A 27,951-nucleotide genomic window follows, 5' to 3' on the forward strand; every position below is an offset into this window, starting at 1 on the left:
TACTTGCCAAAATAATTTTATTTCCTTTGAGCATTCCAATATTTGTAAACACAGTGTCTATAACTTCCCAAGACAACCTAGCAGCATCAAGCACCAAACAATTCTCTAAACTTGGCTACAATTTTTTTTTAAACAGCTTTAAGAAAACAGGTTCTCTTTCAGCTCTGAAAGTATAACATTATTTATGAAGTTGAATTGCTTGGCAACAGAAAGAAGCAACATATTTTCTTCCATAAAAAGCAATTTATTTTCTTTGCAGTCTCATTCTGCCGGTAGGGACTATTAGAAGCAGATTTTTATAGGGCTTATTATAGGTCACTGGGATATTAAAGTGCATCTGTTTATTATCTCTTTGTAGGTGCCACATATACTTCTCAGATATAAGACTGAGTCAACTCTGGTATAGGCTTGTGGTTTTAAGGATTGGTTTACACTGAGACTCACGCGTTCGCTTTTCAGGGGCCGTACCTGTGGATGATTTTCCTGGTTAGGCCAAGCTGGCACTTGTATATACAACAGGGGAGCTGTTTGCGTAGTTTAACACAACTGTAATCCGTGGCCTAAGATTAACCAGGCTGATGCATTAGTAATCACAAAATAATATTCCACTGTTTTGGTATACACCCTTATTCAGGGTATGCATTTATGCAAAATGAAAACACGGAGGTTACTCAGGAGTGCAAGTACATTTTAACTTGAGCCCTGAGCCCAATATTACTCTTGTAAATGACTGTCTCCAAAACGTCCTCAAGTATATAAACAGGAACTGGCTGCAATGGTAAATAATACATCACTATTTCTCTGAGGAGGCAGTGTCCTAAATTTTCTAACGTTTAAAAATTTATTTTAAATTAATTTTAAAGCACTATTTTGAAATTAGAAAAGTTCATCTTTAAAGAACAGTGGGTAATTCCATCTTTACATGGCAATGTTGTTTAAGTAACTTTATTGTTAATAAAAATGTAGTTATTTTACTCTGAACGAGAACACTACGTGCATGTAATCTCTGCATAAGTGACTTCAAAATTCTCAGTCCTTAAAATAATTACCAAAGTATCAGCACTGATGAGAATTTCTGAGCGATGGAAAAAGAACTGCAGATCACCCTTAGGACACAAGGTAAGCATCGAACTCCTGGCATGTGTAGCAAGCAACACTGTCTAACACCCACTCTCGAGTCACCATGGCAACGTTGTTCTTTTGCTGGATTGCTGAAAGACAAAGACATAAATGATAAAACTATTATCAATGAGTCAAAGCAAGCTTAAGGTGAGCTTACTGATGTCTTTCAGATTAAGCTATTTGCTTTATCTTTGACATTTTACAGGCCTTGATAAAAAACAAGAGTCTAAAAGCAGTGATGTGGCACTACTTCTTTTAACAATGGAGGTAATACTGCTGCTCCAAAAAGAATAGCTGTTTGGCAAATGGTCAGGCAGGAAGTTTTCAACACCACAGAATAAACAATAAAAGCAGAGTGCAGTCCTTGTTATCTTTTAATTTAGGACCTCCATGGCAGAGCCGCAGTTCCTGCCTGCTCAGGCGTACTCAGTATGCGATAAGCAATGAGTCTCATTAAGAAAGAGGTGACAGAAAATTACTGAAGTGCTCCCAGACTGTTCTTCACTGTTTCAGGATCTTTTTCTTTATTTTCTCATTTTCCCAGTGCCATGGAAACAGCTGTTGCTTTTACCTCATCCTCCTGCTGCATTTTTTTGTTGAACTCCACTATAGCCTAACTAGCTCCCATTCATCCCGTAACTGCCACCATCTCATTTAGAAGCAAGTTAGTCTGGAACTCTTGCACTTCCAAAGTCTCATGGTTTCTCTGGAGTGTTTTGAGGGAAAAAAACAAAAGGGGGGGTGGAGGAAAAAAAAAAAAAAAAAAAAAGAAGAGAGAAGGAAGGGGAAAGGGGGAAAATGGGGGGAAGGAGGGGGAAGAAAAGGGGGAAAGGAAAAGGCAAATATATCCCAGTTAACGCTTTGTAGCTAGATATTCTTTCCACACTATGAGAACCTTGTCCTGTCTGAGGCTTTCTCCTAGATCTTACCAGTCTCCAAGGGACGTGCTTCCCCACCGTTCAGACACTACCTCCAATGAGACAAGTTTCTGTAAAGCTGATGATATGCAGGACAATTGAGCCAAGAATAGGATTTGCCTGCCAGGGTACCTTCTAAGACTCTACTGATGCTTGAGATATACCTTGTACTTTCACGTTTTTCTTCCAGGACATACCTCCATCTCCAGATGCAGTAGGATTTTACTTCAATTCCTCTACAAGCTTCTCTAATATTTAAGTATTAAAAGGACTGAGGCGATAAAGACATTCAATGTGTACCATAAAACAGTCCATGACAGTGGGTCGTTTTACCTCTGTAATCTGTGTTTTCCATCCATGCATCTGGCTGCACAACCACGACAGCAGTTGAATTCTGGGATTTCAAGATAAGAAAACAGAAATGCTACCGTTATCTGTCATTAAAACACTCTCACACTATCTGCAGAGAGTGGTAACGGGGCTAACTCTGCTTCAGTGAATCAGAGTGCTCTCCTTCAGAGAGGACTTTAAGAAGCGATAATAGAGAGAGAAATACATTAGTTCCTAAGATTTGTCAGTGATTTCTCTCCAGAAATGCTGTGACTAAGTTAAGGCACTTAAAGGCTTTTTGCGCTGGGAAGTGAGGCTCAGTGCTGATTTCAAGACAGATTAGCTATCTGGCCTACACAGAGTACTCTGATCAGTTTTCCACTACAGGTTCGCCTGTGGCCTTAGTGGCCAGATCCCAGAACACCAGAACGGCTGCCATGCAGTTTGGCATCATTACTGTGCAGACAGCTCTAACATACCTGCATGCAGTCTTTGACAAGCCCGCGAAGGCCACGTAATCTCTCAACATGTTGTCTAGTGTGTAACTATAGACCATTCACTACCTTAAGTGCAACATTCATTAACACTTACTGTTTTGTGGGTGAACAGATGAAGTTGCTTCACTACAGAGGCGCCACAAAGCTCCACCATCCATTCTAGATGTTCTGAAGAAATCAGATAAACAGTCAATTACTTCAGTGTTTTATACCAGGTTGAAACTGATACTATTCCCTAAGCCCTCATGTGTTTGTTCCAAGATATAAACTATCATCATTTGAAAGAAATGTAAGCCTTAGTAGAGAATAAGTCCTTTCACTTTCTAGCCTGCTGAGGAACATCAATTCACCCTCTTGTCAGGACTAAACAAAACAAACCCTGAAACAGCAAAACACCACATGCCCAAAACTTAAAGAGAAAGTCACAAACAATTTATTTCCTCTTAACATAATGATGTAAGACATGAAACTGAAAAATCAGAAGTTAGAACTGTGATTATCTTTCATTAACAAAAGTAGCCAAAGTACTTAATCTCCACCAATTTGTTGAACTGATAGAGAAAAAGGTAAGTCTCTCAAGTATAAGAGCCATAACTGATGATCACTGCAGCAGGTGAAAGCACTGTATCCTCTGCAGCAATAATTGTAGATGTCAAGAGGTGTGAGGATATTTCAGCCAGTCAAAAAGAGAAGGTATATTGGACAAACAGGAAAGTACCTGCTGAATAACCATAGAATGGTTTGAGTTGGAAGAGTCCTTTAGGGGTCATCTAGCCCAGCCCCCCTGCAGTGAGCAGGGACATGCTCAGCTAGATCAGGTTGCTCAGAGCCTCGTTCAACCTGACCTTGAATGTTTCTAGGGATGGGGAATAATAAAACAACAACAACAACACTACCTTATTCTAGGGAATAAGCCACACAAATGGGGACGTACAAATATTTTAGGTAGGAAAATTCTAGCGTAAATTTTCAAAACATCTACAACACTTTATTCAATTTTAAACTAACAAAAAGAAGCTATCCTGCCCAGCTTTTTCTTTGTATATAAAATCCTGGCTTTATTGTGTGTTCCAATTTTAACATCTGCTGCTAGAGAGAGATTATGCTGAGGATGTGTCAACTGCTTGAAAAACAATACTTAGCAACTGTTTACTAAGACAGAAGAAAAAAAATGCTCAAATACAAGCGTTAAATGGCATCTAAACCAATTACCAGACAGCATGATATTTATGCTTTTCCTTCATTGTTAGAGAATCAGAGATAAACTAGATAGAAGGCCTGTTTTGGAATACAGCAAAATTGCCAGCGCAGTTCTCTCAGGACATCCAAATAGAAGAGAACACATTTCCATTCCCTCTGGATACAGAGCTGCATAAAGCCTTTACCTACACTATACCTCCTGTAGGTATTCTGAAAGTTTCAGAGTAAAAGAGGTACAAGGGTATCCAAGTAGGGATCAAAGATAAAACTCTGGTGAATGCGCACAATCCCTCTCCAAATAGTTTTTTATGATAAGAGTTCATTTAATTCCACTAAAATGACACACCTGTAGTCATATCAGTGAAAGGTCCACAGCAACAGATCTCAAAGCCTTTAAAGATCTGAAAAACAAGGAATACGTTAACAGAGTACATATGGTATCTTTAAAGGACAATACTTAATACGCCGGTTTCATTGCACTTCTAGGACTGGTTATCAAGCTATTGCTGTTTCACAAAGTATATCTGAAGCTCTTTGTAACCTACACAACAAAAGAATATAACAAAAAAACTCCCAACGCTTTGCTACCCTACACTGCTGTTATGAAAAGACACTATTCATTCACTCTAAGATAGCAAGTCACTCGAGCACATCTGCACTGCTGCTGTCAGAGCTCACCTTTCACGTACAGAAATGCTTCATTTGCACAACTCTATATGCGGAGGAGCAGAGAAATTGGAGTAAGTTCCAGATATTCAGCTAGTGTAACCACACATCTGAAACAGTAACAGCAGGACAGGATTTCCCCCCCCCCCCGATGAGCTCATACCTTTTCAGTCAGAGACTGCCTAGCCCTTTTAGGACCTTGGTGGTTTCTCCCATTGATTACATCTCCTCTAACTTCAAAGTTCTCCTGGAACATAACATAAACAAGCAATGAGAAATTAGAGACTGAGAATACTTCCCTGGTCAGAGCTCTGGATGAGAGCAGGATAAGTTGTCAATTTTCAGAACTAGAAACCTTACAATTAAGTGTGTGCAGAAAATTAATTAAAAGGCTTTTAAAGAAAGACGGTGGAGAACAGTAATGGAACCCCTGCAGCATCAGACAATTTTTAAAGAAACAAATTACAGCCAAATTGTAGTGTAGCAAACTGTAAAAGAAGGGGCACACTCCAAGGCTAAACAAAACAACCCTGAAAAAGCAAAACACCCCATATCCAAAACTTAAAGAGAGTCACTAACAATCACTAACATTAACTTATCAGTAGAGTCTCAGTTGATAGAAAGTAACAGCACATAACCTCTAGATCTTCAACATCTATTTTCTTTCAAGGCATTCACTTAGTATATAGATAAATAAAAAAAACACAGTAGTGCATTGGATAATTGCAGGCCTACATGTGGCTCAGACTCCCACTTCTCCAACGCTTTCTTGAAACTTCTCCAAAACTCCCATGCAGTCTAACCTGCTACAGGAGTATGAAGAGAAGCTGCATGTTTTCAGTTTACTTGGAGAAAAAAAAAATAGTTTTCATTACAACTGGGGCTCTTCTCCTTGCTTAAAGCAACACGAGTGCGTATGACGATGTTAACAGCTGTCCCGTATTCTAGCATTCCCAGTCAATTCTGTAGCAACTTCCCCCTTTCACCCCAAGCACAGGACAGCCTTTAATACCCCTTCCTAGGGTCTTTTTGGGACCACGGCTTTTCTTCTTCACCCTTGGCTTGACAACAGGGCACAAGGGTTTCATACCAGGAAGTGCGCATTTCTGCTCATTAGATACACAAAACCCATACTGTGTCGCTAATTTGATATTCTCCAGAAATCTGTACTAGACCATGAAAATCCAAAGTTATGAGGAGTGCCTGAGGGAGCTGGGGGGGGTTTAGCCTGGAGAAGAGGAGGCTGAGGGGAGCCCTTCTCGCTCTCTGCAGCTGCCTGAGAGGGGCTGGAGTGAGGGGGGGTCAGTCTCTGCTCCCAAGTCACCAGTGATGGGATGAGAGGAAACGGCCTCAATCTGCATCAGGGGAGGTTTAGGTTGGGTGTGAGGGAAATGTCTTCCCTGCCAGAGTGGTCAGGCACTGGCACAGGCTGCCCAGAGAGGTGGGGGAGTCACCGTCCCTGGGGGGGTTCAAACACTGTGTAGACGTGGCACTTGGGGACATGGTTTAGGCGGCCTGGGGGTGTTGGGTTGATGGTTGGACTTGATGATCCTAGAGGTCTTATCCAACCTTAATAATTTTATGATTCTATGAAATACTACCTGGGAATACAAAAATACACCTAAATCAGGGTCATATCAAATCAGTTGTTTCTGCTAGGAGAGGCAGTAAATACTGGAATGGGTTTTCAGTAGTTGGCTATTCTGAAGTTTAAAACCAAACCAAAACTATGTGCACAGCTATATTCCAAACATCGTTTCCTTAGGCAGACAACGTATCTTTTCCTCTATGCTGGAAATCCATATCAGTAGGAACACTTTTTAAAAAAATATGCCTATAAACTGTTACAAAAGCTAAGAAGGACCCATTATGTCTTCAATAGCAATGAATACACAGCGTAAGTGTGGCTTCTGGTCCTACCGTTTGGTAAAACTAGAATCCCAGTTTTAAGAGCCAAATTTCCATATATTAAATATTTAGACAATATCCGAGGCTACTAATAGGTTTATCCATGTAATAGCATTGCTTACATGCTTAACGTTTCACTCAAGATAAAAGACCTACCTCAGGCAGTATCTTTCCTTCTTTAAAAGACTGAATTACCCCTAAATAAAAAGATGAGAACACGACAAGTAATTTCATCCAGCAAAATTGTTTTTCCACTGACAATAGTCCGACTTCTGTGCTATATTAAATTGACAGTAGCTGTACTACAGGAAACTGAATACTGTATGATGCCTGAAAGAACTAATTTTTTTACCTTTTATAAATAACACTAATTTTGTGCTAACTGATGCCATGCATCTCAAAGATTTAAATTAAGAGGGAGAAAAGGCTTTTTCAGGGTAGGGAGCAATCCAATGTGATTATCTGAGAGCAGGAAAGCATTCAGAAGAGAAGGCAGCTTGATGTTGCTGTTTGTTTGGGGTTTACTTATTTATTTAAAGTATTTAGAAGAAACTCTGCAAAACATCAGATGCCAAGACATGAATTGATCTTTTTTTTTTTTTAATGGAACAAGTGAAGAATACATTTGTGGTATTTAGCTCCAAAAAAGGTTGTACTTACACTGATAACTAACTACCCATTTTCTTCCTGCAATACCCAGAAAGTACTTCAGTGTCCGTTCACACACCAGATCCTTATCTGAAGACCAAACAAGAATAAAATCTTTCAGTTTTGCCATTAGTGAAAAAACCCAGCTCCGGTTATTTGTACCTAAAAGCAAAAGTTCTTTGCTAAGTGCAGCAGCAACGTATCAAGACCACCTATAGAAACTTTCCAAAATTCTAGTGTCCTGATTCTACTAAACTGAAGGAAACAAGCAGAAACTTATCACAACTACAACTTCTGAACCCTTTTTTAGTTTGAATAACTAAATTCTTTACTGAATTTACTGAATGTAAAGAAAAGAGGCAAGAAAAAGAATATTAGTCAAGACAGAGGACACTAACAGTAGGATTCACTGCCTGACGATGGCATAAACCTTTAGATGACTAGGCATTTAAGATCATCTTCTACTCTCCCAGAACAGGCACAGCTTCAGGAGGCAGTTAATCCTATATATTTATATGAAGACAGAATAATCTACCTCCCAAAAAACATGTGGTCACAGTGTCTATGATACAATTCCTGAAGAAAGAGGCCATAGATTTTGAGTAACAGGATTTTCTGGCTCCTTTTCTGTGCTGGTTTTCAAAAGAAAGAAAGGCTGCCGTGATAGACTGTATCCAAGTATGAGCCAGCTAGAAGTGCTTCTAGGAAGCAAGATGCAAGCACAGTATAAAGCATACCTGCACCCAGATTTGGCTCAAAATACTTGCTTTTTAAGAAAACGTTGGTTAAAAGCTAGTGGTAGGTTCAGTAGAGAGCTTGAACAGAACTTATGCCTAGACACAGCAATAGAGGAACTTAATGTTTCTGAGGAACACTATCCTTTCCTGAAGTCAATATAATGCTATTTCAGAATACAATACAATATATTTGCCATATCAGAAACTGTAGTATTGTACTAAAATTTCGATAAAGTTTCTTCAAGCTTTTAACAATGGGATTCTTGAGCTCTACCAGAGAGCAAAACCGAATTTAGATACCTTAATTAAACATACAAATAATAGTTACAATGAAACGGTTGTTCTGCTTTGTTCCTAGGGAAGCACACCTCCACTACCAACTACCATCAGTTCCCCATATAGGTAAGTCCCACTTCCAGTTTTCTATTAAAGGTAAGTCTCTCTCCAAAAATCTAGAATCAAACAGCATTTATAATCCCTACAAAGAATTAGAGAACCAAAATAGTATCTTATTTCCAGAATGTTTGTACCCCATTTCTTTAGTAACTATCTTGCCAACTTTTGGTTGGCTCTGAACTACTTCGTGTTAAAGTGCTGCAAACACCTGAAAATTGTGACCAAACAGCTGGAGAAAAAAAATTAAGCAACTTTAACTTCAAACCACACGAGGAAGCAAAACATACCCTCACTCTGATTCTGTGAAATAGAATAAGAGAGATTCCCAAGTCTAAACAAAATAATTATGATAGAGGTGAAAACAATTAATACCTTTGCCTCAAACTTATTCAAATTGATTCCCGAGCTATCTGCTTGTTGGTTAGCCTAGAGGTAAAATTCTATATGGTGTGTAAATATAGGATTTGTTCACATGCCCCCAACAAACCTGTTTTCATTATGACATGGGTTGTTCCTTCAGTAATGTGATTAGATAAAGTGCTCTGAGTTTTTCTTGCAAACTTCTGGACCACCAACTGAAAAGTAGTTAAGAAAATTAATAGTTAGCAAAACAGTTTAAAAACCCCAACAACTCCTGTGTATAGGAGTATTACACAATAAGTTACTTTAAAGTAATGGTTTGTTTGTGTTGGCCCACAGAAAGTACATTTCCTTAAAAGTCAAGAATTTTGGCACCGTTCAACAGGCTAAAGTAAAGAGCAGCTCTTGGTCACTAGTTTATAAGCTGAAAGCCATCCTCTTGGAAATAGATCATACAAACAGGTTTATCAGCAATTCAGAACTGATTAATTACAGAAATCCTCACTATGAATGAGAATTTGGGTAAAGAAGCAGCATCTAAGAACATTAAGGGAACCAACCCACCAAACAGTCCCCTCCCTGCCAAGCCACAAGGCTTTCTAGAAATAAAGTCCTCTTGCTTTGGAATAATGTGTTTTCCCCTTAGACAGTAGGGAGTTGTGCAATAGTGCCATTTTTGGGCAGCATTCTTCATATTTTCAGGAATGAAAAAGTTTGACTTGAGTTGCTGTATTGCTAATCTGCAATTTCTGTAAGGTTCGTTTCCATTATACTTATAACCCTCTGTGTTGAGGGCCATAGTGGTAATCAGGAATGATTAACAAGTGATCTCTCCAACTTCTGAGCTATACTTACATGTTCACTTTGATTCAGACCTGATGCCACGATTGACATTTCTTTTCTGTTAGTTACAACTGGACTCGTGGCGTTTTCTTTCCCAGCTGCATTGTGCAGAGCTGATATAGGAAAACGCACACTTCTCTTCGATTTACGTTCTTCAGCACGGCTTTTATTAGCATCCTGAGCTGCAACAGAACTATCTGTTGCTTCTGCAGTTCGAGGGTTAAGAAGCCTTAGAGATGAAGAAGAGCTATCTGGACTCCTGGTCATGTTTCCAGAGAGGTGTGATAAGACAGATGCACTGTTTAGCCTGGTCCCAGTCTTCTGCTCATCTGCGTTTTCTGAAGGCAAAGAGAAATTACTCCTTGAAACAATTTTGTCCTTTGTGTTGTTATGGTGGAAGACTGTTGCTCTACCTTTTAAATTTAAATGCTGCAGTCACTTCCTCTCCTTAGGTGTTTATTATTTCACCTTTACCTCTGTTGTTACCTTTTCCTGATCTATAGCTGAGACACTAGAATACCCGTGAAACTTCTAGTAGCATATCTGTCAAGAAGTACCAATTTATGAGACACAGTAACTCCCATTACTGTCAAAATGTTGCCAAACCCCACCCTGATGGGCAGCTATACAGCTGGGCTACAAGACAAAACCAACCAAACAAGATGTAACATCTTTTTAAATTGAGCAGGAATATATAAATTAAAATCCTTGATTTACAAGAAAAATTTATATCTTACTGGCATGTAAAAACATTTTAAAAAAGCAGCGCTGTGGTTTAACCCGTCAGGCAGTTAACACCACACAGCCGTTCCCCCACTCCCCCTCAGTGGGACGGCGGAGAGCATTGGGAAAAAGGTAAAACTCATGCGGTGGGATAAAGACAATTTAATAGCACAGAAAAGGAAGGGGCAATAATAACGATGATAACAGAATATACAGTGCAAGTGATGCACAAAGCAATTGCTCACCCCCTGCTGACCGATGCCAGCCAGTTCCCAAGCTGCGACCCCCTCCTCCCCCCGCCAACACCCCCCTGTTTTTTGTTCAGCATGACGTCCCAAGGGATGCAGTATCCCTTTGGCCAGCTGGGGTCCAGCCGCCTCTGGCAGGGCACAAGAAGCTGAAAAGTCCTCATCTTATTGTAAGTGCTGCTCAGCAACAACTAAAACATCAGCGCGTTATCAACATTACTGTCATCCTAAATCCAAAACACAGCGCTGTACCAGCTACCAAGAATAATTTAGCTCTATCCCAGCTGAAACCAGGACAAGCAGGGATAAAAGCAGAAATCAAAATGTGTTGGATCCCTCTTAAACGTTACCTGCTTCAAGGTGATACTGGTTGTATTCTTGCACTACCTCCTGCACAGGTTTTGTCTTTCCAGAAGGAGCTTTGTTCTTCAGAACGCTGTCAGACTGAAGGTGTTCCTCCAGATCTGCTCTCTTTAACAAACAGGGTTTAGAAGATGGAAGCAACAATTCTGGAGACCTTGAGAGGGAAATTGGTTTGAATACCTTTTTTACTCTTCTAAGTATCAGAACCATGTAGCAACAGCTAAGCTATTGTAGTTGCTCAAAAGCTGAGGTATTTAAAGGTTTGTGTTTTTTTTTTTTTTTTAAAATACAAGATTAGAAATAAAATTTTAAAAACCCCAAACCAGAACAAAACCAAAAACATTTACCTTTCTTTTTCTAACTCTTTGCTTTCACTGCTGAGAGAATCACTTGATATAACATGGAAATCATTGGCTGAAAATCCCTTTGAAATGCTGCATTTGTGATTTTCAGAATTTTCTTCTAAGGTTGACTCTGCCCCTTTAAAAAAAGAAAACTGATTCTTAAAGAAGCAAAATAAAAGCAGCCATTCTTAATTGTTTCTTCAGGTCAGACGACAAGCATTCTCTAAAATCTCAATCCAGTTACGCTTTAGAGAGGCAAGTGCCCCAAAACAAACCTACACAAAATGCTAAGCCATTTGAAGCACAGCTGACAACTACATTTTACTTTAGATATTAAGTCATCTACAAAGCTAAGATGTCAGCTATGTATTAGGTGAAAAAGTAGGATATAAAATAGGCTGAAGGCAAATTTACACTGTTTAGTGCAGTTTGTTTATGAATCCCCTCAACTCATTACCGTCTCTGTTCACAAGCAGTAGAGAGGCATTTATTTGATAGCTAGATGCCTGTAATTTTTATCAAACCATCAATAACTCTGATCAGTTTAAGTTTTTACAAGTCAGACAATCCATATTCTAGCATAACAATGTAAACTTGCATTGCATTAATGAAATTATTTTAAGTAGTTTTCCCATCTGAAGAAAATGAATCATTGATTTGCTGACTTCATATTCAGGCAGTCTATTTATGCTTATCCCACAAATTTGGCCTACTGGGCTTAGAAATGTCACATTTTAAAGTCTTGTCTATGAAAGAATATTCCCAAAGTGTAGTAAGGTGAATGCCATGCAATTCAACAAGCTTTGTAACCATCCATGCTCAGTTAACCAGTCTCTAAGCGTTAAATATACTGTTAATGTTTTAACGGCTGAAGATGTCCAAAAGATGAGATAGAGAGAAGGCTGAAAGCAAAGTGCAGCTGTTAAATCAGGAACACAAAATCAGAAGAGGATTACAGCAAATTTCTTCCACAATAAATGACCCTACTTTCCTGTCAGGAATCTGAGTATCGAAGCAGCAGCCACAATAGGAAGGATGTCGTTACCTCAGGTTTTTGAGTGGATTGAGCAAACCACCTTTCAAAGGCTCAGCCTCTTACCTTTTTCTGTCTTAGCTCCCTTTTCTCCATGAAGGAGCTTCCTGATGCAGACTATACTCTGACAACAAAAACTAACTTACTAACACGCGAGCAAAAGACCCTTTGGTATAGCTGCACCGTATTGGCCGATATATTTCATATTTTTTGTAATTTTTTTTAAGATAAAGGTTATATTAATATATTTTATCTATAAGATATATTAATATCTTATAATCTAAAGGTGTCATACCTCACACTGTACACAAAGCCATTGTTCAGGAGATCAAAAGCAACCTACAGATTGTTTCATGATATTTTACTAGCACCCAGAGCAGTGGATTAAAGCCTTTGAATTTAGATAGAAAAGACTCCACAGTGAAAGTCACACACGTTACAGGCGTGATAACACACTAAATAACTTTGAATTCCAGGATGTTAAGTTATTCTAGCTGCCCTCAGAAAATAAAGATAACTGACCGAATAAGACCACAGAATTAGAAATAAATTTTTAGCAGCGAGTAGGATAATAGAGCACTGGTGCAATTTATCTAAGAGTTCAATAAGCATTACATCTTTGGAAATCTGGAAACCAGAGTTGGGTGCCCTTATAGAACTCTGAGAAGTTCAACAATGAACATCTGGGCTTACTGTAGGCTTCATTCTATGCTCTCTTGCAGACAGGTTGTCAGAACAGTAAATCTCAGTACCTTTCTTGCCTTAACAAAGAAAAATCTTAAATAAAGCCCTCTCACTGCTACTGACATGCTGGCAGCAACTCACTTTATCCTCAACACAGAGTAAGCCTTTGGTGATTACTGAAGTATTCTTTACCATTTCTCTACTGCCATGGGCGCTTTCCCACTAGGAACTCTGGGTTCATGCCCTGTTCAGGGGATTTACACACCACTATACATATTCTCCTCTTCTTTGCCCATCAGCAGCCTGACCTGTACTGTATTACTTTTGACAGCCAATACCTAACCTAATTTCTGTCTTCTTCCTTGATACATGTAAGGACAATTTCTACCACAGCAATAGAGGCCATGTCCTTTTGGATGTTCAGCCACTCTCCCAGTCCCTTACCCACTCCAGTGAAAGAAAACAAGAGTATAACTAGAACTGGCAACAGCAACGTGGATTAGTACTGCCAAGCCACAAGGCCTCCTCACACCATTTATACGATTACAGCATGTAATCTCACATAGCCTAAAAAACTCCCGTTATAGATCTAAGTGTAGTACCTAAGTTACAAATAAAACATGTATGTCTCACTGAACAGCTGAATTTAGGTAAAATTCTTCTAAAGTATCAATTTTAAATTAACGCTATAATTTGTGGTAGAGGGGAAAAAAGAACTAGTAATAGTCACACACCTGTATGTAAGAAAGCTAGGAAAGGTTTTCATTGCTATTTACCTCTTTCTTGTCTCATTTGTTCCATTCCAAATGTTCCTTCACTACTGGAATGTGGCAGTTCCCTATGGATAGGGTTAGGTAAAAATCCGCAGTCCTGACTTCCGTGCTGCTTTAGCACTGCTTCAAGTACAGCCATTTCTTGCTGAAGCTTTTTTAGGTTATTTTGCATGACATTCTTCTGCTGCAAAGGACATACAATTGCGCCAACATTAGCAAACTCCATTTTAAGCGGTAAGAATAGTTTCTTTAACAAACGCTTGAAAATTAGAAACAGCAAAATTATTTTGAATTAGTTTTTACCATGTGTTCAAAAGATGACTGTGGTGCTTTTACAGTAACAAATAATGCACACAGGCTACGTCAAAAGCAAAAAACCAAACCAAAACACAACAACAACAAAAACCCAATCACACAGTCATTTTGCTGTTCAAATTACTTCAGTTTATATGGCTCACCAGAGTTTAATCAGTCAGGAAAGAAAGAACTTCTGCACAGATTTCTTTAAAAGCCATTTGCCCCAGCTGCATTAGTTTAAATTTTACATTAAGTGGCTAATGCAATCACGAATATCAAGTATTGAGCCTCTGCACTTTCCACCACCACCACAAGCCCCAAAGACTGTTTAAAAGAAATAAAATATTTCATACTACTCTTCCTTACTTTCTCTCTCAAAAATTACAATACCTTCTATTAAAAACAAGTCACATGCACCTCCTCATGAGAAGAGCTCAGGGCTTCAAAGGGTCCTTTCAAAGACTTAAAACCTTCACCACAGAGGATACAGCAGTTTCCACAGCACCAAATACTACATCTGTAGCTCTAGCACTGGCACCAGGTGGAGCTTCCTTATTACTGAATCAGTAAAAAAACCCCAACCAAACAGAAAACCAACAAACCAAAAAAGTTCGCTCCGACCGATACTGCCACTATTCCACTCGACCCAGGCGTACCTCCTAGAATCTCTGGCAATGAAGCTACATCAGGGAGCAATGTCCTGCCAGTTGACCACATTTTGCACTGAGGCAGTAAAGAGAAGAACCACCCATAAAGCACAAAAATGAAGTTTAATCTTCTTTGACACACATTAAAACCCATAGGGCTGTTAACGCTGAAGAGAGATTTGGCCTAAGACCTACCTTGAAGTTACAGAGGACCAAAAAAAACCCAAACAAAAAAACCACCACAAAACAAACCACCAAAAACCAAACACCAAAAAACCCCACCAAACAAAACAAAACCTCAAAACCCCCAAATGAAATACCCCCCCACCAAAAACCAATACAAAAAGTCAGGTCATTAAGCAGTAATCAGGAAATTAATAGAGAAAACATGCTGCGCTAGACACACCTTTTGTTGGACATTGCCTGTTGGGTCTTATAGATAATATTTTAGTATTAAATTATTTGATATAAACTTTGTGCTTAGAAGGCAAGTTTCTGTGCTTCTAAATATCATAATATAGCAAATCCGATCCTCATCACCAATCATAGACTCCTATCAGTGAAGCTTTTAAATACAGGAAGCTGAGGTTTCCACCACTGGTCAAGTGTGGAGATTCATTAACTAGCATCTCCCACAGTTAAGCACCGTAATCAATACCTATTAGAATGTAACGTTACCATGGACGACAAAGTAGGACAAATGATGGCACAGAAGCCGTTCTACAATTCTTCCTTAGTTATGCTCTTGGAAGTAACCCAGTAACACAAAGAATTATGATGAAAGCAGTTTCCCACTACACTGACTTCACAGCTTTCACGTACTTGCTTATATCCTAGAATGCAGCTACTTATAGAATTTAGTGCATAAACTCACCTGTGTCGTTAGGATTTCACCCTGAGAGAACAGTCCACATGAATCTTCTACAATACTTGTTTCACTGTCATATCCAGACGCTTCACCTTGAAGGTGGAAGAAAACCTGAGTTAGTTAAAAAAAAAGCCCAAACCAAACATCATCCATAATCTCTTACTACACAGACCTTTAAGACAACTGTGAACTATAATGATAAAGTGACAAGTATTGAAAACACCTAAGTTAGAAGCACAGATCTACTTTAAGTGCACATTTCAAAGAACATCATATGGCAAAGGAAATAGAACTCAAAGTTTCAATAGTGATGAGAGTCCTACATATTTATGAAAGCCATAAAAAGTTCAGAATAACCACTACAGAATTCTACAGCCAATTTCAACAAACATTTCATCTGGTGAAATAGCTTAGGTAGGCTTTATGAAATTTTGCTGATAGATACAAGTATCACTTTACAGTAAGAAAGCTAGCATTTCACCCAAAATTAATTCCCATCAGACAGACTCAGTCTGGCCTCTAGTGCCCAGTCTATTAATTTCTGCTCTGAACAAAGAATACTGGGAGAACTTAATTTTCAGGAAATAAACCACTTGAGGGATTTTAGTTTGACTGTTTAGGGCTGATATATTCCTTCAAGAGCAAGCACTACATAAATACAGAACAAAGTTTCCATGCGAACACCAAAAACCTGGGTGCAATGACATAACAAATAGAGCTGCAGAGATAAAAATCTTGGTTCGTACCTAGGTTTGCTCCCACGTTTGGGTCTTCTCGGCATTCATCTCTGAAGTTAGTTTTGCTTCTCTTCAGCCCTCTATTACAACTTTCAAAAGTTTCTTTGCTATCATTCACATTGCTTACTTGTTTGGACGTATGGACTTGTATTAAAGGTTTTTTCAGCTCTTGTGCGCCATTCAGTGATTCTTCAGACGTGTTGGACTGTGAAGAAAATAAGTTGACAGAGCATTCTGACTCCTGGCTTGGTGAAACACACCCATTACTTTCGGCAGCTTCAGGCATCTTCTGCATAGAATTGTCACCATGACTTCCGTTGTGAGGCAGTGTGACAGGGCTTTGTGAAGACTCTACCAGAGATGTCCCTTGTTTATTGATCTGCAAAGGCGCGCTTACTGATCTGCCAAATATTAATGTCTGAAAACACGGTAAATCTTCATCTTCGCTAGATTCTTCATCTGAAGATTGCAGTTTCCGTGCTCTTCTTCGAGATCTTTGAACACCTGGAGATCTTGGCTTAGAATCAACACTTCTATCGTGTAGTTCTTTTACCAGGGCATTGCCACTTCTTTTTACAAACACAGCAGATTCGTCTTTCCTATCAGTTTCAGAAAAGCTGGTATTCTCTTCAATATCATCATCAGAGCACAGTAAGCCATCAGGGGTTTCAGACAAGCCTGTAAAATCACTACTCACTTTAAGAGGTTCTTCTAGAGCCTCTGTAACTAAACACTCGGGCATCCCCGTGCTAGCAGTTTGGGTTGCTTGTTCTTCATTCCCCTTTACTCGTTTTCTTTCTCTTTTGCTACTTTTCTTCCCAACGACTTCACAGCTGAATTCAGCAGGCCTTTGCTGACAAGTTGCGGGACAAATCATTGATCTGGACTGAGAAGACGGTAGTGGTCCTTTGCCGTCAACAGCTTTGGCCTTTCCCGCTTGATTGTTTTCTGAACTGAAGTGTATTTCATCGACTGTGTTTAAATCAGTTCTTTTGAAAATGTGCCCTTCTGTATTACTCTGATCACTCTGGCTTCTATTACTTCCGATTGGATTCTGTCTCAACTCACTTTCTATCCCTATGTCAGCTGACCCTGTCTTTTCATTTCCCTGCTCTCCTTTCTGCAATCGGTTTTTGTCTTCACTTCTAGCAGTACCTGTTCTTATTGGTCTCAGATTCCCTTGGTCTGCGAACTGTGAAACATCCTGATGTTCCCCTGCGTGCATACATTCAGTGCTGCTGACAGAGCACGTTGCAGGACTAACACAAGCAGATTCATGGGTCTTAAGCTTCTTTTTCTCACAAACCCTACTCAAGCTTTCAGCAGCCGTTTTCTCTTCTTGCAAGTTTTCCGTTTTTAAATATTTCCTATGCTTATTTTCTACCTGATCAGCACGTGGTATCTTGGAAGTTTTAGAAGCAGCATCTTCTACCTCACATGCCTTCATGGGAGTAGGATAAAGGCTAAATGATAGGCGTTTTGAATGCCTAAATATATTCCGCAGATACTGTGTGTCTAACTCACTATCTTCAGCTTCCTTTGTCAATTCCAAACCATTTTTAGCTATTGGCAGCTTTTCAGTTCTGAAGTCCCCTGGAATATTCTGTGTATCATGCCCACTATCCTGGGGAAAAGTAGTACAGGGTTCAGTCATCTCTTCAGGTGGGTGGGAAGCAGTTTGCACCACAGTTATTGAAGGAGACTGCAGGAGGAAAGGGCTACCTTGTATTTCACCTTTTTGGTGGGAACCTGCATCAGGTGCAAAGGAACTACAGTTTGAATGCTCACATGAAGGTGTAGGATTGAAGGGACTTTTTCCAGTTTCTGCAGTGTCAGATGAATTCTTTAGCCTAATCCGCATTTCATCTGCTTCTAGATCACCACCCTTCAGATTAGTGAGTGACTTGTAACTTGACATACCCTGGGGCTCACACAGGTCTTCGCATTCAGAAGTGTGAACCAACATATTCCTTTGGTCTCCAAAGACAGACCCTTCATGATCACTGCCATGCTTTCTTGATGCCTTAATTACTACTCCTTTTCCTGTTTCTTTTGTCATTTCTTCAGAAAGTAACTGAAGCCTCCTGCTGCGCCTGACCTGTCTTTGCTCAGAATCAACTTTCCTTCGTTCTTCACTGCTTGGATAGCTATCAATCTGTGGCTCAGCTGGATCAGGAGAAACAGAGTTTCTATCTACTACTAACTGTAGAGCACACATGGTTCTAGTAGAACGCCTGCATCTTTTTGCTGCAGAACTACTTTTTTTAGTGCTTTTCTGATCACAGTTATTCAGTTCTAGGTTCCCATCACAGTGCTTGACAGTCACCTTTTCAGCAGCTTTTTTCCACATGGATCTTCCTCCTTCCTCAAGTTCTGCTAGTGTATTATCCTCTCTCTTCTCAGAGAGGTAACTCTCATTAACAGCAGAACTTTCATCAGATCTTTTCTTTTCAGCATCCTCAAGGCACCAGCTAACACTTTGAGGGTGCCCATCCGCTTTTTCTGTGTCTTTTTTCTTGATGAAATCCTCAGGTTGCAGGACACAGGCAGTCTTTCTTTTTCGTTTTGGTCTGTCTTTGCTGGAATTATTCAAGCACTTCTCATCAGTAGCCACATCTTCCTTTTTTGTAGTAGGTAAAATCTCTCTCAAGATAACAGGGGGATTTGACTTCCTCTCTCTCTGGTATGTTTTCCCAAATATTTTGTCTTTGATGCTATCTGCTGTTTGTTTTGACCATCTCTTGTTTCTTTCAACCACTGCAATTTCCACAGAATCTACCATAGGGTCAGTCTTTTCTGAAACACAGGAATCTTTATCTGATAGAGATTTATCTTCACCTGAAACATCAGTTGCTCCAGCAGAATCATCCTGGGAAGAATCGGAAGACAGAATCTCGTCACTTTTTGAAAACCATTCATTGACTTTCTGAATGCTTCGCTTCAGTCTCTTCCTAGAGACTTGATTCACAGCAGCACAGTGAAGCGTCTCTGGCTGAAGTAGCTTCTCCTGAGGAAGTTCTTTTTCACAGAAAGAATCATTCTCAGGTTCATGCATTTCCACCGCTTCCACACTTTGTACAATATCTACTTCCTTGGTTTTACCCAACCTGTTCTCTGAGCTTTTATCTTTTAAGTCAAACTCTTTGCTTTTATTATGGCACCGAGTTTGCTCTGCATCCATTTCTTCCGTGCTCTTAAAGAAAGATGTGTCCCCCTTCCTTAAGGGACTGGCATTACCTATTCTGTCACGCTGCTCTGTGGGTAGGTCTACAGCAAGAACATTTAAAGGACAACTCTGGTATTCAGTCATATTCACTTGGCCAGGTTTGGCACATTCAGCAGTGCTCCAAGTGCTTTTCTTGCTCAAGCCTTCCATAGAGAAATCACTTTCACCTGAAGATTTATAAGGTATTATAAATTATTAAGCCCTATTTTACACACACAAGAAAAATGACAAGCTTAATGGCTACTTTGTTTTAAAAGAGCTGTTCTTACATTCCCCCAAAGCAGAATATTACACTGCACAAATCTCCCACTAGGGAAAGGGAGAACGATCAAACTACCTGTGACATATGTTTATCCAACTTCCTACATGAATTACCACACAGTGCTCTCAACTTGTATTATAACGGATAATATGGCTTATGTAGAATAGAATAAGTTTTGCACTTTGACCCAGTTACTTTTTTTCCTTCTGTTCCTGTGCACAGAATATCCGCATTTTAAGTATCTAGTCTACAGGTAAAGTCTTGTATTATACTGTCACTAGCTGTAGGCATCAACAAAACTACAACATACACGACTGCAAGTATATACATTTAATCATGGGAAGCCAAAATGTTAACTTGTGGTTTTTCTTTCAAGCTTAATCATTTTTGTCACCACAAAAACAACACACCTACGGCATTTGGCAGAATTGTTTCCTTTCCACCCAGCTTGTCAGGCTGTGCACTGCAAGAGTATTCATTCCACTTCCTGGCACTCTTAAGTTCTTCTAGCTTTTCTTGAGATGAAGACTGAAGTGCTGCTTTGTCTTCTAACCTGTTGGGAAGGGAAATCTACTTTCATTACAGAGAAAACCACAACAGGCATAATATGGAAGGTGATACCTAATTTTCCCTTTTTCACTCTCTGAAATAGTTTCCAGAGGAGTCAGGCTTCATGGTTGACACTTGCCACAACTTGATCCCTTCAGAGTTGCTTGCCATTTCTTTAAAAGATCCCCTCCCACATTCCTGAATTTAACATTTACTTTTCTAAAGCATAGTACATGCTTTCCTCTTGATCTAATGTCTGCGTAAGCAACAAAACATTTAGAAAAGAGCTTTAAAGCATATTATATGACAACTGATGGGACTCAGCTACCCATTCTGCCCTGACGCCCTTGAAGTTGAAAATCATTTGTCAGCTTGAGGAATTCTATCAGTCCTATGCTAAGAAACTAAAACACAGGAGTTAGAATACTGAACTACTGTCTTTAGAAAGCATAAATTCCTTAATTACCTTTACTTACCCAGTATTGCTTGACTGTTTATAAAGGTCTTCAGATGAATCAGAGCCTAAAAAAAAAAAAATCAGCTGTTACTCTGGTTGAAATGATTCAGAGAAAGATGACTTGCCAGAGTCAGTGTTTATTACCACAGAAGCATGCATGCTTAATTCCTCCTAGAGGTAGATGCTTTCAACGTTTATCAGATGAAATAAAGTTCAATTGTGCAGTATTTTACATAATTATAATGATTTCTACGTATTAATATCTACACGGCTCCAGCATAAATTTCTGTTTAAATAGAGTGACTGGTTAACAGAGAGCTACTGAGTTAATTAGCTAAGAGTTAGTTTCTAACTTCTAAACTTATACATGAAACAGCTGCTAGTATGTAGAACTTTGAACTGGAAGTCAGAGCAAAACATTTGAATATCTGTCTTTGGTGCTTTGATTAATCTTGGCAGAAGCGATAAGAAAAGAGAGGCAATGAACACCATCTGTTAAAAGGACCAATTCTTTCCTTGAAGGAACAGGGAGAATAACTATGCACAGCATCTATCTTGTTTCTCACAGCAGTCACCACCAGATAAAAAGGAAGTTCTGAAAAGCTAGGATAGACAGAAATGTAATATTCTTCTCTCAATTAGATTTCATTCTTATCTTTGGTTATTAAGTAAAGCCTCAAGCACTGGTGTCAAAGCTTAATATTCTTCAGAAAACAGTAGTTATTAGCTACAACAACTATAGCTTTTCTCACATCTGTAAGCATCTTCTTTTAATCTTGTACACTAAGCCTTAAAGGTGTACTGCAGCGTTATTTCCTACAATATAATACATTATCTAAAACCCCTTTTGATTGACCAACTTCGAATTGTCCACCATTTAATCATTTGCTCTCATTTTGATGTTAATAAGAAACCCATGTTTATAGAGACTTGAACTTCATAATTTTTCATTACTTTGCAAGCATCATACTTAAGCTCAATTAGCGTGGATTTACAGTAGATCTTACCAAACTCTATATAAATTCCTTTTTCGGAGCCACGTTTCTTGGTTTTGTTTCTCAGGGGACGCCTTTTGACCCTGGTATCTGTAAGCTGTGTATCCACATTAGCTTCCTGCTGACGGGAGAACAGAAAGGAATAGTTACTTATAACAGTAGGCTATCTCAGAAAAAAAGTAGCAATTATTTAAGCTACAGCAGTGGGGGGACGATACATATGTTTTTCAATTGGCAGCCTCTATAAAAAAGTCCAATACACATAATTTATCACACTGATATTGGTAATGGATTGTGTTAATAGAAAAAAATTATCATGCATTTAACAGCTCAAATTATTAACCGTTTTATCTTACTTATTCTATTCAGCTTTGAGCAGATGAGACAAGAAACAACGTACCACGAACAAACTCATACACATAGCAATCACCCTAAGTTGGGTAATGTCTTAAGAATTCTTAAGACATATTCATGGCCTTACCACTAAAAAAGTGGCAAGCCTACCAATGGTTAGACAGCCTTATTAAACAAGCAGTACAGAAAAGCTTTCAACCCTAGTTTCAGTAACAGAATATTTTATGGCAATATTATCTTTAAGTTCAGGTCATTTTATGCAAACAACTTTTTAAAGTAGGCTAGAAAGACAAAAATATTTAAATGTCCTTCTGTGGAATAATATTCAAGTCAAACAGTGACCTGAAAGCAAACTAACATCTCCTATTCCTTTTATTTATGTGTATGCACTTAAACACTATATAATCCACACAAATTGGGGGGGGGGGGGGAATATACCAAGGTACAGTTTTCTTGTCCATTTTCTTTAGCACTGTTCTTCCTGTTTCTGAAGCCCTTACTTTGGACGACAGAACTTTCTTTATGCAAGAACTCAGCAGCACTGGCTTCTGTGGATGTTTTGGGAAAGTGATGACTGTTTAAAACTGAAAAATATCAATAGGAAAAAAAGCAAAAATACTTTCTTACCCTGAGCATGAAAACAGGTCTTACACATCAATAAAATATCCTTGCACAGACCCCATGCAACTAGCACATATAGAGTTAAAATACAATTATCAAAGAAAGAAACTTGATGGAATTGTTAGTCTGATCGTTATTTATGAGTACCCTTCACGTAATAAGTAAAATCTTAATCTTGTAAACTAATTTCCCAACCAGTTTTGCTTGTAAGGATAATCTAGTAAGAACAGGATCTAATAATAGTGATTTTAGAATAACTGAACAAGTTGAAAAGAACTTGAAAAGAAAGCCTAGTTTTAAAGCAGAATACACTAAGGAAAAAAACAAACCAAAACCCACAAGCAACCACCCACCCCCAAGAATATCTTGTTTTCCAAAATATAAACAAGCACGTGCCTGACTTGCCAATACCTTTACAAGGCACTGAGTACTAGAAAGGATAAATTTGGGTTCCAAAAGGATACATCTGAATGGGACAAATTAACATACACCGCTATAGCACTTGCTGATTCAGGCTCTCAGACTAAGACATTAAAATCTGCAAGGTTGGGCATAATCAAGAGCAGGACTTTGCCGCACAGCTATAGATTAGTTATAGACTAGCTGATATACATTTGGCCATATTTCAGGAACTGAAAATAAGATTGGTTGGAGTCATCAAATGCACAGTAAAACCCCTTAAGACTATTGAAGACATCATTGTAGGAAAATCTTGGGAACTTAACGGGACTTAATGCTGCTACATCCAAGAAAAAACTTGATAATTGAGTACTGCACAGTAAATGAGATAGCCTGCAAGTAAGATTTTGACATTTGTATCACAATTATTTGAAAAAAGCGGGGGATGTACATTCACAACACTTACACTTTACTCCAGTGTCAAGTTCAAACGCATGGATAGTCTCCAACAAGCCTTCAATTAGTTCCTTAAATCTGGAATTTTCTTTCAGGCTTCTGAAATAACATCACCACATGAGTTGTTTTAAGACAAACGTATGGGTAAACCATTAATAGTGCTCCTAGAATTTAGGCTTAACAAAAAAAGGAGTAAAACTGCAGCGTGGAAGATGAGACAATGAGAAATTGTTGCCAAGGAATAACAACACAATTCCCCAAAACAACCACCACTGCAGAAATTAAAACTATCACTAAGCAAAAATTTCATCATTTCCTGATATAGGTTTAGCCCAGAGAAACTAGTTATAATGACCAAACAATAATAGAGTCTAACCTTGATAGCACATTTGCCAAGAGTGGCATCTTCACCTGTGATTACTTGAAAAAAGTTTATATTGAGGTAAGACACAAAAGAGTTACTCTTTTAGAAACTGACAGTTCACTTAAAAACCACCTTTTCTTGTCTATTTCAGTCTTCTGCTAAGACGTTAAGACCATGATTAACTTTTCCTTAGCATTCAAACTTCTCACCCTCAAGCCCACTTGCAGAGATGCATTACCTCTTGGTAACTTCAGTCTTGCACAGAGGACACTCTATCACACCTTTTTTCTTTTTGCTGAGGAGTTTGAACATGCAGAACCTGGGAAAAAAGAATAATCATGATGGTAACAAAGGGAGTGAGTGCATCCCTTAATACAAATCCTTCATTACCAAGTTGAATGCCTGGGATTCGTGTTCTGGTGCTGTGATGAATTAATCAATCCCCTTTGACACATCTGTGAAACTGCAGCTTTTTTAACCAGAATTGATTTTTCCCCCAAAATAGCTACACATTAACTTATCAGAACACAGTATACATCGTTAGCACTAAAGAAAAGAAGTACACATGGAGACTAAGGACAGAATGACTAAGCATTGCAATTACAAGTTTTCAAACCTACCTGCAGAATATGTGATCACATTTTGTTGAAACTGGCTCTTCTACCACATCCAAGCTACAGAAAGGAAAATGGAAGAAAACAACAACACAGAAGTTACATATAAAATAGGAGCAACAAATTAAGATCCAGAAATACAGTAACTTTTTTGAACCTAAGAAAATCTTGGTGGCCAAGAGAAGTAGGAGACATCTGACGGTTTTTCATTTGAGAAGCAGGTACAGTAACGAATACTGTCATTATGTGATATACACGTATCTACTAGCTCGTCACAATCTTTGTCTGCCTCTGCCAAAAAGACAGCATTTTCTGGAAATGCCAGTTCAGCAGTTCAGGAAACTTGGTGTTAGAACACTAATGCCTTCTTTTTCCACGCTGACCTCCCATGACAGGAGTAAAGGACAACGTAGTTCTGTCGGTTCAGGAGCCCACTGGACTCTTAGTATGTTTCTATGAACCAAATGCACAGATGTGTCAACACAAACAAATATTTAAGTTATGCCTTTTTCCCCTGGTTTTCTATTCTAAACACGTTCCTGTCTAACACAGTGTGAAAGTTAACATTTAACTTGACACTAGAGCTTTCAGAAAAGCTCTAACCAATTCACTCGTTCAACTCACCTTAAAACATAATCTACCTTGAACACATACTAAAACGAAACAAAAAAAAACATTTTAAAAAATCCTGCTCTAATTTAGGCATACACTGTGTTACAAACCCTAGTTACACAGGAGAGGTTTCATGAGTTTCATAGATGGTGTACGACAGGAAGCCTCTCTGTGACTGCATTCTGTCTACAACCTAGCAGTATGCAAAAAAAGTTTTTATCATTATTCCAATTAAACCACCGCCACCTCCACACTTGGATGAAAACAGCCAAAACAAATATAACGCTAGTATTGCGGAACAGCCTAACTTGTGCTTATAGCAAAACATACACCAAGATGCAAAAGCAGCCTCAGCATTACTTTTGCATGCATTATTCATTCCCCAGCCTCAATCATTCATATTTTGGGATGTTTTAACATTTTAGTTTACCACAACAGAAGAGAAAGATAATCCTTTATGCCTTAAGGCGAGACCTCACCATACGCACAGCCTTCTGTCCAGTTAATAATTACCAACGAAACTGCTACATGCGTTAAAATCCTGGTTTTGAACAGCCGTTCATAACGTGTCTTGCTATTTAAGCTAAACAGTACATGCTTCTGCAACTACTTCTACTACAAAAAAGTAGACGTTGTAAATCTCCGTTCCATGTTGAAGTCAGCTTCCTCCTATCAATCAACACTACCAGACTGTGTAAAATCACTTTCTGAGATGTTTCATTATTCCATCAAATTCCACATGCAATAAAGAACAGAAGACATAGGAAATAGTTTCTATTCTAGCTCTTGTAACACTCTTTGTTAAGTCATTGAATAACCAAGCCAACCATCCAACGGTGATACCTCAGCAAAAACCACGTTGCCTCTTCAGAAAAGTTCGTATGTGAGTTTTTTGTGTAGCACTTCAGACATTCTATGCTTTCTGCTCTGTGCCTTTGTAACAGATGTTAATAGCAACACAGGAATTATTTCGGTTTTCCAATAGCAGTAAAGTGAAATATTTCTAAATGGATTTAAAAGGTAAGGATTTAAAAACATTTGCCACATAGACAAAATAAACTTCAGCAGTTTGGTTCAATGGAAGCAAGAGTCTTTCAAAAGCTTCTCAGACATCCTAGGTATTTAGGCTTTAACTAGAATCTATGCTATTTTGTTTGCATTAAAGAACTACAGACCTCACTTACCCCTTAGAGACAAAGGACAAAGATCCAGCCTGCTTTACAATACTCTAATCCCATCAGTTAATTTTTTTTTTCTAACTGGATCGAGGACTATTAGGTTGCAATAGAAAAGCAACATTTACTAGAACATAAGAGCAAAATACAGGTTTGGTCTTGACCTGTATAAAGCATCAACGTAATTAGCCTTAAAAAACAATTCCTTTTGCTTTCTGATAATCATAGAGCTGACAAAGCATTTGAAAAGAAAGAAGAGAGAAAAACGAAAGACTCATGAATTACAGAGAGTTCACGTTTCTGATAACCCCTAGAGCTGACAAAGCATTTGAAAAGGAAAAGAAAGAGAAAAACAAAAGCCTCATGAACCACACAGAGTTCACTTTTCCCTCCTGGCATACCATATCGGGCACTCCAGGTTCTTCTGCATAGCTGAAAGCACATTTTGTATATCTCCAATAGCAATCACTGAGAGGTCCATCCTTTGCATCCAAAAATACTCTACAGAAAAAAAAAAGTCATCAGCTTTGTTTCTGACCTGTTGTGTCCCAGGACCATGCCTTCTGCTGTACGGCTTTTCTATAACATGCTAAGCAGTATCACATACTTCGCTGCTGTTTCTTTAGAGAGGTTTTATAGCACTGGTGGATTTGTACTCTGAATGTTTACAGTGAAAACCCGTCAAGTCTCTTGCAGTCAAAGGGGCAAAGGGAAAGGGTTTGCATAAGTAGCATTCAGCAGAAACTCAGCAAGAGCGCACACATGCGGAACAGCGAAGAAAAGGAGCTTTTTAGGTGGAAAAGGATGTAGAGGAAACAGCAGGCACGCTTACACAAAGGACCCTGGGAAGCCCCTACGCCAAACAGCACAGGTCAGACCCCGCAGCAAGTATCGTAAATCCTGAAAACAGAGAGAAGCTGCTTGTCCCTTGGGCGGCGGCAGCTGAGGGGCAGGGACGGGCCCTGCAGCGAGCCCTATCAGCAGGCCGAAGCACCCAGCTCGCCGCTCGCCGCGCCCCAGCCGCCCGGCCCCGCCCGGCCCGCCGCCGCAGGGAGAGACGGCCGCCGTTGGTGCGGCCCACCGGGACGCTGCCGAGGCCGCGGCCACCCTCCCGGCGCCGCTCACCCGCCCTCAGGAGCGGCCCCACTGCAGCATCGCATTTCGCGCCTTCCCGCCGCCCCGGGACACGGCGCGCCCGCGCAGCCAATCCCGCACCCCGGCCACAGCACGTGGGCAGAAAATCGTTCTCTTATTAGCTCCCTTGTGGCGCGTGGCCCTCCCACCCCTGCCGCGGCAGGGCGGTGCAGGAAAGGGCGTGGCTGATTTGCTCTGGCGCGGCCGCGAGACCCCGCCGCACGGATTTCATCGGACTGCGCAGGCGCCGGCGCGGCGCATTGTGGGAGCTGCGGCACTGCCTCGGAAGTACGTGTCTGCCGGCGGCGCGGCGCGTGCACCGCCTGCGCGCTCCCCGGCTCTGTTTATTGTTGTGGTTCCACAGCGTCTGGTCCCGCCCCCACCAGCCAACC

The 27,951-nt window shown here is 39.6% G+C and overlaps 1 protein-coding gene across 10 annotated transcripts; it reads right to left on the reverse strand.

Annotated features, from left to right (window-relative positions):
* Positions 1–27,693, reverse strand: BRCA1 (BRCA1 DNA repair associated). Of its 10 annotated transcripts, none has more exons than XM_075116713.1 (24): positions 27,551–27,649; positions 27,258–27,325; positions 26,827–26,926; positions 24,645–24,698; positions 24,263–24,343; positions 23,671–23,759; positions 22,623–22,768; positions 21,843–21,948; positions 20,855–20,900; positions 20,240–20,382; positions 16,351–19,734; positions 15,611–15,696; positions 13,796–13,976; positions 11,306–11,438; positions 10,946–11,112; positions 9,637–9,962; positions 8,909–8,996; positions 7,301–7,378; positions 6,797–6,837; positions 4,896–4,979; positions 4,413–4,467; positions 2,961–3,034; positions 2,373–2,433; positions 1–1,211 (listed from the first exon to the last, which is right to left on the reverse strand). In XM_075116713.1, exons 3-24 carry the CDS (start codon positions 26,913–26,915, stop codon positions 1,108–1,110), a joined length of 5,616 nt encoding a protein of 1,871 aa, XP_074972814.1. In that variant the 5' UTR covers positions 26,916–26,926; positions 27,258–27,325; positions 27,551–27,649; the 3' UTR covers positions 1–1,107. The 10 variants fall into 10 exon arrangements, with proteins under 10 accessions (XP_074972814.1, XP_074972811.1, XP_074972813.1 ...); XM_075116710.1 differs by having other exon boundaries at positions 21,843–21,951; positions 27,551–27,599; XM_075116712.1 differs by lacking the exon at positions 27,258–27,325 and having other exon boundaries at positions 27,551–27,693.
* Positions 27,694–27,951: the final 258 nt, after the last annotated feature.

Source organism: Phalacrocorax aristotelis, chromosome 23, assembly GCF_949628215.1.
Source record: "Phalacrocorax aristotelis chromosome 23, bGulAri2.1, whole genome shotgun sequence".
NCBI lineage: Eukaryota > Metazoa > Chordata > Aves > Suliformes > Phalacrocoracidae > Phalacrocorax > Phalacrocorax aristotelis.